This window comes from Galeopterus variegatus, unplaced genomic scaffold, assembly GCF_000696425.1.
Source record: "Galeopterus variegatus unplaced genomic scaffold, G_variegatus-3.0.2 Scaffold688, whole genome shotgun sequence".
NCBI classification, from domain to species: domain Eukaryota; kingdom Metazoa; phylum Chordata; class Mammalia; order Dermoptera; family Cynocephalidae; genus Galeopterus; species Galeopterus variegatus.
In genome coordinates this window covers 370,011-380,195 of record NW_007726799.1, presented here as the reverse complement: position 1 = coordinate 380,195, position 10,185 = coordinate 370,011, and the positions used below count along the sequence as shown (strand labels likewise).

Here is a 10,185-nt window from a genome sequence, read left to right as displayed (position 1 = left end):
AAGTGAGTTAAATTTATATATATAGGGGGGTTTTTATATATATAGGTATATATATAGGGGTGTTTGTATATATATAGGTATATATATAGGTGTGTGTGTGTTTTTTTTTTTTTTTTTTTTTTTTTTTGATGACCGGCAATACAGAGATCTGAACAAATTTTCAAATGAAGGTCCTGAAGCACTGGGAGGGTAAATAATTTACCTAAGTGAAGATTAAAACCCATCCAGATTGCACACTTTTCTCCACTCGGCTGCACTCCCCAAGTAGGGGAAAAAAGTGGAAGAGATGTTAGACAAAGCCATAATCAGTTCTCAGAGTGAACTACCTACAATTCAAGTGGAAAAAAAAGAAGGAACTGAATCACTTTTTTATTTTTCTCAAATGTTAGGGATTATCAAGGCAGTAACAGAAAGGAAACATTCTTACCTCTTAGAATTATCATCTTGCTGCCAGTTGAGTCTGTGGTCACCTGGGCTGGTACTGGGACAGCAGCCAAGGCCCCCCCTGCCTCATGATTGATCCAGCCCTTCAGAGTCTCCTCTTTCTATTATGTGCGGTCCTTTATTTCTAGGTGGAAGGAGGCTGTACATTCTGCAAAACTGTTGTAATTTATTTTCTGCTAGATCAGTTAGCAAGAGCTCTCAAAATACATTGTTATTGTGGTTGTGGTTTTGTTCTTATTATTATTATATTACTTACCTTTAGTAATTGTTTCTTTTCTCTTGCTCTACCTTATGTTAAATAAAAACTATAGGAGGCCATTGTTTTGGACAAAGTTTTTTTTTTTTTTTTTTTTTTTTTTTTTTTTTTTTTTTTTTTTTTTTTTTTTGCCAGCTGGCCGGTGTGGGGAACTGAACACTTGACCTTGGAGTTACCAGGCCATGCTCTAACCAACTGAGCTAACTGGCCAGGCTGTCTTGAACAAAGTTTCTGACCTATGTCCCAACAGACCAGACTAAAAATTAAAATAGAGTCAGCCATGCTAAAAGTTCCATGTCACAAAACCCAAACTAAGTACTGATCTGACCTTCCAAGAAATCTGTTCACAGAACTAAGTATGGATTCTAGTGGAATCACAGGCCGGGATGTGGACACCCCTATGATCTATACCTGACTCTGAGTGACCCCAGAGTTTCCACAGCCCAGTCTGTGTGACCCCAGAAGTGGTCATGATCCCAGGAAGGTCCGTACCCCAGTACGTATGTACCCAGGAGTGTCTGCATTCTAGTTTTTGTGACCTGAAGACACCCCACTCTGTGTGATCCCATAAGTGTCCATACCCCATTCTGTGTGACCCACAGGTGTCCAAACTTCAGTCTGTATGACCTCAGAAGTGTCTATACCCAGTATGTCTGACCTCAGCATTTCCAAACTACAGTCTGTGTGACCCCAGGAGAGTCCCCCCATCTACAAAGGGTGATTGCTCTGTCTCCCCTGCTTGTCTGTGCTGGGCTGACCTTCATGGAACACAGTTCCCACAGTCACTTCCTGCACCCTTTACTTCGTGCTGTGACCCTCCTATTTTCTCAGATGAGCTTTATGGATCCTTCAACTACTCAGATATCTACATTCAGCTAACAAACAAGGTGGCTTTTCCACTCATCTGCTTTCCCCAAACTGGTGTCATTCCTGGTGGATGCATTGTTAGGGACCCTGGTTTCACTGGTCATTTTATTGTGCCTTTGCTGGACAGGAAAGGGGAGGGTTCTCTGGATATAGAATTTGAGGTGGGGTTTGGGGTACAAGATGTTTATTAGGGGTCAATTCCTGGGAAGGAAAGGGGCAGGAGGCGAGACTGGGCAGAGGGAGAGCTGAGCTGCAATGCAGACCACATGAGCCTTGGCCAACCCAGCAGGGAGCTCTGGAGCAGGGATGGCCCAGCAGACTGTCCCTTGTTTGGAGGAAAGAGTGTGACCTCAGGAGGTGGCTCTCTGCAGTTGGGGCGGGCCCTGACATAGCTGACAGCTGGAGGCTGCCTGCCCAGCACACTCCCTGCAGCTGCACAGTGAGTCCTTCCCAGAAAGGGGGTCTGGGGGGTATTCGTCCATGTCTACCATGGCCCGGAAAGGCATGGGGAGAGGGGCTGTGAAAAGAAACGGGTAGCCGCAGGGTAAGCAACTGGGGACCCAAATAAACTCCCACTTCTCTCATTACTCAACCACATGGTCCTGATCCAGTCACTTCACCACTCTGTGCCTCAGTTTCCTCAAGACTTAGTTGAGGATTGGGGAGTAAGTTCATTCACTCTTCTGACATATATTGACTAAGCCTCTACATGTGCCAGGATATAACTAACATTCTCAATGATCTCTAAAATCCATATAGTGACACAGATTCAGAGCAGAGGCCACCCCTGGCCTTGCTTGCAATGATTGTGACACACGGTGAGCTCCATGGCCTCGATGCACATTCAAACCAATGATGGCTTGGCATGGAAGCTGAGGAAACAATCAGCTGGATTCACGTGGTGACAGGAAAGAGGGAGCCAATGCTGGTTCTCAAGCAGGAGTGCAAAGAGCTAAGTATGGAGTTCTCGAAGGGCCATTCCAGCAGCTGTCAATAGAAAAAGAAATTTTTAGTGCACATCACCCTGCTCATTGCATGGGTCAAGAAGGGCAAGTAGACAGCCAAGGCCAGGCCACCCTGCCTGTCCACCCCTGTGTTACAGTTTTATTTGGGGTTTGTCACTAGCTAAGTTATTTCCCATTGGTGGCAGCAACGACTGGGAACGTGGTTTTCTGATCTGGCCATTTGGTGACCTCTGTGAATGAGTGAGTCTGGTATGTCAGCTGTGCCTTTTGCATCTGTTGCCCTGGGCCAGCAGTGTCCACATGGAGTGTGAGTTCTCTCTGTGTCTGCGTGTCTGCGTGTCTGTAACCAGACTTGTTGGGTGAGTGAGTGTGTAATGTTTTCCTGTCTCTGGAGGGAGTCCACAAATGATTTTGTGAAGTCTCTTAAATAAAAGGGGTTCTGTTCTATTGGCTAATACAGATAAACACTAATACAAATCAAATAAATATTCCTAAAATTCCAAGAAAATGAGGAAATTGAACTTAATACTTTTTTTGATTCATTCTTTTTTTGAGCTGCTGGCTGGTACAGGGTGAACTCCTAATTCTTTATATGGGCTAGACTTGAAAAGATTTCTCTTTGAAAAACTAACAGATTTTTTAAGAATGCAAGTTCACATAATTAAGGTAAAGCTTTGACAAATGAAACTAGTTTAATTATTTTGTTTTAATAAAAATAACTGTTTTCTCTGACTTCTCTGTGTTAAGTATAATATGAGTATGTATTTTAATCTACTTGGGATTTTTTTTTCCCTAAATTTATGCAAGTTTTGCTAATCAAATAAGCTATCATTACTCTTACATAATGTTGAAGATTATGAAAAATGTATGTTTATGTTTGAGTAAAATAAATCTTTATTCTGATAAATCTATTTCAACAATAATTATTTTGTAATATGTTATCTTGAAGATAATTTCCAAGATCTTTAGGTAACTAAAAACTTGGACTGACACTCACTTGAGTTAATGTTCGTCGGATGCCTGGATCATTTTAAGTAAGGAAGGAAACTGAAACTGAATTCTAAGCATAATTTTACTGATACGCTTTTATTGATATGCTTTTGCTTCTTATTTTTATGTGCTACAGAGAGGCTCTATCTTTGCGTCTGTCAATGAACATTTCGACTTTTGCCACATTGAGAAGTCGTATAAGGGATGTGGGCAGCTGAAGAAAGCTGGGTTGAGTGTAGCCCTGAGCTAGCTAATCTGCTAAAATGACAGACAGGTCGCAGTTATCCACGCCCTGATTTTCTCTGTGAAATGGAAGTTAGTTATTTTAGCTAAAAGTTAGAATTACTGTGAGTGGTTGCAACTATACTTAGGAGCAACAGTGACAGAAACACAGTCACGTATGTGCTTTTGTTTTACGAGGAAACAAAGTAAAAGCAATGGTTTCCAAATGTTTTGGTCTCCAGACCCCTTTACTGTCTTAGGACTTATTGAGGGCCCTAAAGAGCTTTGATGTATGTTATTATAGCTATTGATACTTGTTAGGTTAGAAATTAAAACTGAGAAAATTTTAAATATGTATTGAGCCATTTGATGATAGCAATGGTGAATGCACTCATTGCACATGTAACATAAATGAAGGGACGCACGGACAAAGGAATCACGCGAGACCCGGGCTAACAGTTCGCCAGAGAAGTTCCGCTTTATTCAAGGACTGCGCGTACATTTATAGGGTGCTGTGCTCCGGGGCGGGAGAGAGAGTGGACGGGGTGGTAACTGATTGGACGGGGCTGGGCAGGAGGTGAGCCTTGACCTGTGACTGGCTGAGGTTTGGCGCGGGTGGGCTTGGGTGTTGGCGCCAGTGGGCTTGTTTACTGCGGAGAAGAACCAAGAAGGGCGCCATATTGCCAGGGTGTGTCCCTGTTCAGGCGCCCATGGGGTCCCTACAATAAATAATATCTTAGTATTATTATGAAATTAGTTCTGACCTTGTGGACCCCTGACATCTGTCCCCAAGTAAAGTGTGACTTCGTCCCAGAATATGAAAGAGAATAGTAAAGGACAAAACTTGGACCATGACTTTTATTTGCCTTGGAGGACGTTATGCCGGGCGTTACCGTCCTAGTGCAGCTGGCTCAATTTTGACGGGCGTGTTTGTTCATTTTCTTGGTTTTACTGCCCTGGCCTACAACACAAATGGTGCTTCTTTACTTTCTATCTAACCTCCCTAGACAGCAGACTCTGTCTTATCACAACTCTGCCTTACATTGGTTTTATTATGTCCTTAATTTTTGAAGGAAAAAAATACAAAGAACAAAGTTTTCTCACTTAGGTTCTTTACAATCATATTACTTTCTATGCTTATTTTTATATGTTTTATCACCACTTTGGTTAGATAGGTCACCAGTATTGTTTCTCAGGCACCTATGATTCTATCTTAATTGTTTCCAAATCTTCTCTGACAAAGTCTTTTTTTATTTTTGCCTTCCCAAAATTGGGCCTAAGTATAGAAAATAAAATAAAAATTCAACTTTCAGGATCTCTTTTGCACCTAAAACTCTGTGAGATTTCACACAGGGCCCCTAGAAAATCACAAAGATCTGTTCCTTTACTTGTTTTAGCAAAAGAAGATAGAAATATTAAGTTACATGGTGTGTTACCATTAAGTTGCATGGGAAGAGGTGTCAAGTCGAAGGAGATCCTCAGCCTTCCCTTGGTTAAATTTTTTTATTATTATTGTGTTACAGAACAGACTGCCAAGAAACCAAGCATTACTCAGAGGGTTGGAGAACTCAAAGATTCATTACACCTGCGGGCCCAGAGGAGTTCACACTCCAGAGTCTGAACCCCGACTCCAGGCTTGCAAAGGGTTATAGGTCACATTCTTCTGGGGTTGTAGGTTTCATTTTCTCAGAAATCCATGCTTGGCCAGGGCTAAGCTGATACAAAAGGCAGTCAGTGTTACAAAAGCAAAACAAAAAGCAGAAATGCAGGTGCAGGTTTAAGTTTTTCTGGGCTTGTCCATATCAATTGAAACATAAGTGATTATATATATTTGTAGGGTACAGATTTGTATTTCAATACATGCGTACAAAATGTGGTGATCAAATCAGGATAATTAATATACTCATGTTTAACAAACTTAATCAGTCTTTGTGACCCTTAACTAATTTCTTGCTAACCCTCCTTCCCCTCCCCCTTTCTCACCTCTAATAACCACAGTTCTCTTTTTTTGCTAAAGTTCAGTGTATTATTGTGATTCTTCCTCCCTCCCTCCCTCCCTTCCTCCCTCCCTCTCTCCCACTTATGAGTGATGACATCTATTTCTTTCTGTGCCTGGTTTATTTCACTTAACATAATTTCTCCGTTCATCCATGTTGCTGCAAATGGCAGAATTTCATTCTTTTTATGGCAGAGTAGTATTTGATTGAGTATATATCCCTCGGTTAATTTTGTATGGTTAAAATGTTATTAATAGAAGCATTTTAGAAAGTGTATGCTTTTTGTCATTGGAAGAACCTCAGAAGCAAAATCTCTTTCTGACTTTCTGCCTTCCTATCTTCTGTTCCCCTTTCTCTTCCAAGGCAGGCCATAGAAGCTAAAATCATAACTCTAATCTTCCCCCGCCTTTCTGTCTAGGAGCTGGCCATAAAGAAATTCTCTGGCCTACTTTGTCTGATTGATTGTAGGTCATAAGACCCTTATTTCAGCAAGGATACTCCCCTGTACCTGGGAGGAAGGAATGCTGCACAGAGAGACCAGGAAGAAGCTGAGCAGACAGGCGTTGCTGGGTCCCCCTCAGTCAGCTACCATTAGATCATGCCGTTCTGCTCCAGTCACATTTCTACACAGCTGTCCATTCTTCATGGAACCTAAGCATAACAATAGACGGTTTTCCCTGGGTCTCTGGGTCTTCATTTCTGAAGGCTCCGTGTCACATAAAACTTTGGTTAAACAAATCCATTATGCTTTTCTCTTGTTAACCTGTCTTTTGTTATAAGAGTGTTGGCCGTGACCCTTATGATGGTGAGGAAAGGTAGCCCACCTTTTCACCCTCACACCTACTTTGGAATACCTTTCTAGCTGCAGGATCAGAAACTAACATCAGAGAGCAATAAAGAAGTGAAGGGATCCTCCTGCAAGTGTTTCTCTTTGGGTCCTGTAAACATCATAACCTTGCTTCTCTCTCTCCTAATTGACACCCAGCAGTGGGTGCCCAGGGAAGGATCATAGACCTGTGAACTTCAGCACGAGGGACCTCGTATCACTCATTCCACTAAATTTATAGACTCTCCATTTAGTGTTCTTGGTCTAGCCACCTCATTTCATAGAAGACACTGAGTTCCAGAGAGGAAGTGTGACTTGCTTCAGATCACCCAGCTAGTAAGCGGCAGTGTTATAACTGGATTGTGAGTCTTCTGGGTCCAAGGTTAATGCTTATTTTTCAAAAAAAATGTTTTTTTTTTTAAATTCACTTTTAAATCCCCACCCTCACCACCTCCCCAAATAGAAAGTGTATGCGTTTGGGGAAGTCCCAGGAGATTTGTGCCCTTGTTTTTCATAATATGTTGAAACTCACAGAAACACTGACCAAAACTGTTGAGTTTTCCTATATTTGTCAGAGTTCTGGTGGTATTTCGCCTGAAGATATTAGACAACGTTAGTATAGAGTTAGTCGTAATATCAGTTATTATTGTAAATGTTTACTTGGTCACAACTTTACCTCTTTAATTCACATCTAGTATATTCTAGGCCAGTGGTTCTAAATGCACATCAAACTTACCTGTAAAGTTTTATTAAGATACAGATGTTTAGAATCTACTCCAGACTTCATGAATCTCTTTATATGATATTCTTGGCATATTATGTATTCCCCATGTCTCAGAATTATTATATATTATATATCAAGATTTTTTTCTCTACAAAAAGTTTGTTCATCCATTTTTATAAATCAGAGGCGGCATTTACTGAATCCTTTGAAAATAGACTTAATCATTATCTTTGGAGACATCTACAAAATATTTTTTAGAATGGCTTAAAACCACAAACATTTATTACCTCACATCTTCTATTAGTCTGGAATCTGGGTGAAACTTAGCTAGATAGTTGTGGCTCAGGGATCTCTCCTGAGGTCGCATCTGGGCTGCAGTCATCAGGAAGGCCCACTCACATGGCTGGCGGTTGGTGTTGGCTGTTGGCTGGGGTGCTTCAGTTCTCCTCCATGTGGCCTCTCAGTCTCTGGGACATTTCTTTTTCATGTGGCCCTTCCAACAGTGTAGCCTGGATGTCCTTACAGGATGGCTGAGCTCTAATTTGAAAGAGAGAGAGAGAGAGAGGAGAGAGAGAGAGAACCCAAGATAGAAGCTGAAGTCTTATAAACTAATCTCAGAGGTGATATCCCATCATTTATGCCACATTCTATTTATTAGATGTGAGTCACTGAATCCAGGCCACACTCAAGGGGAGGGAATTACACAAGGCCATGAACACCCAGAGGTGGGGATCACTGGGAATCATCTTAGAGGCTTTCTATCACACTGTCCATAACGGTGTGGGGCCCCAGACAAATATTTTTTGCAGTTCCTGTCTATATAAACAATTTGAATAAAAATGTATTATAAGGGGCCGGCCCATGGCTCACTCGGGAGAGTGCGGTGCTGAGAACACCAAGGCCACAGTTTCGGATCCCCATACAGGGATGGCCGGTTCGCTCACTGGGTGAGCGTGGTGCTGACAACACCGAGTCAAGGGTTAAGATCCCCTTACCAGTCACCATTTTTTTTAAAAAAGTATTATAAGATCGTGGGTCCATATGAGGTATTCTGATTTATTGATGAAGATTTAGAGCAGTGTGTGGAGAAGAGGTACTTCCATATTTGTTTACTGTCCAATCAATGCACATGAAGAATCCTCATAGTTTCCAGGCTTCATCCATTTCTGTTTAGGTCCAGGAACCATTTCTATGTTCCTTATTTATGTTCTTTATTGTCAAATATGCAATTCCTGGCTAACTTCATATCTCCCACCACAAGAAGTAACAACACTGTTATTTCACACAGTTTTTGTATTGGAAAAATCTAGATCTCCTTGCCTCTGCAGGTTCCTAATACCATCTATTTGCTGCTGGTTACATCGTTACTCATCGGTACTCCATCACCCATTGGGCTGCTTGTGAATAATGGCTGCCAACAGCTCTCTCGGAATTTGTTACTGTGCTTTATTGATAAGGATCGCAAAAGCAAATGTGAATGGTCCTTCATTTTCTGGTCATGTCAAATTTAGTTTGAAATTTTATAGCATAAATGTAGAACATCTTGTAACCATGTTTTGTCTTGACTCTTTAAGCAATAATCACTTCCTTCCCAGAATGAGATCTATTTTAAGCTTGACCCCACCCCTGCCTTCCACACACCACCACCAGTGGGGAGGACAGGCCTGGTGCCCAAGGCAGTGTGAGAACAGAAGTCCCTTTGTACAAACAATGTCCATTCCTCAGCTGGAATGGCTTGAGCCTCACCTGGGGCAGCATAAAATATAAAACGGTATTTTAAAACTGTAATTTAAAAAACTATAATTAAACTTGCAAACAATTTATACTTGTTTTTCTCCCAGCTCATCTGGATAAAAGTGTTTATTTTTTTTTCACACAGGTTGCCTTCTGTTGACACACTTATTAACGACTCAGCAGACATTTACTGGGAACCTACACTCTGCCAGGCACTGGGGATACAATGGTGACTAAGATAGGACCCTGCCCTCGTAATGGGCAGCAATACTGGTGGGAAAGTAACATATGGTACTACACAGAAGAGCCTCTGTGTTGGGGCTCTCCAAGACCACTCCCACGTTCAATGATTCACTAGCAGGACTCAGAGGGCTCAGCATGTATCCTACTCACAGCTATGACTTATTACAATGAAAAGACACAGAGCAAAATCAGCCAAGGGAAAAGGCTCATGGGGTGAAGTCTGAGAAGACCAGATGCTCCCCCAGTGGAGTCACACAGGACACAATTCCTCCAGCAATGAGTTGTGACAACACCTTGGAAATATTGTGTACAAGGAAGCTTGCCTGAGCCTGAGAGTCCAAGATTTTATCAGGGGCCAGTCATGCAGGCAACCTCTGCCTAGTATGTACCAAAATTCCAGACTCCTAGAAGGAAAGCATAAACACATTGTTTGCATAAACAGGTTAGGAACAGTGAGCCACTCTTTTCATTTAGGGAAGGGTGGGAACCCTCCAGATGCCAGCTGTATTGGTCAGCTCAGGCTGCTGTAACAAGATGCAACAGGCTGAGTAGCTTAAACAATAGACATTTATGTTTTCACAGTTGTGGAGACTAGAAGTCCAAGATCAAGGTGCCACTAGGGTTGGTTTCTCCTCAGGCCTCTCTTCCTGGCTTGTAGATGGCCACCTTCTTGCTGTGTCCTCACATGGCCTTTCTTCTGTGTGTGCATGAATAGGAAGAGGGAGCTCTGATGTCTCTTCCTCTTCTTATAAGGACAGCAGTCCTATTGAGTAGGGCCCCACCCTTCTGACCTCATTTAACCTTAATTACCTCCCTAAAGGTCCCATCTCCACATACAGTCACACTGGGGGTTAGGACTTCAACATTTTGGGAGACACAGTTCAGACCCTAATGCTAGCCAAGAGCCAACCTTTGCA

At 42.1% G+C, this 10,185-nt stretch overlaps 1 protein-coding gene across 1 annotated transcript in view; it reads left to right on the top strand.

Moving 5' to 3' along the window:
* The window catches only part of WDR13 (WD repeat domain 13), a 34,069-nt gene extending 24,955 nt beyond the window's left edge, over nt 1-9,114 (top strand). The window contains exon 8 of the mRNA XM_008571449.1: nt 8,620-9,114. Coding sequence (XP_008569671.1) covers nt 8,620-8,695 — 76 coding nt within the window. The 3' untranslated portion in view covers nt 8,696-9,114. The remainder of the gene's footprint in view (nt 1-8,619) is intronic.
* The last annotated feature ends 1,071 nt before the right edge of the window (nt 9,115-10,185 follow it).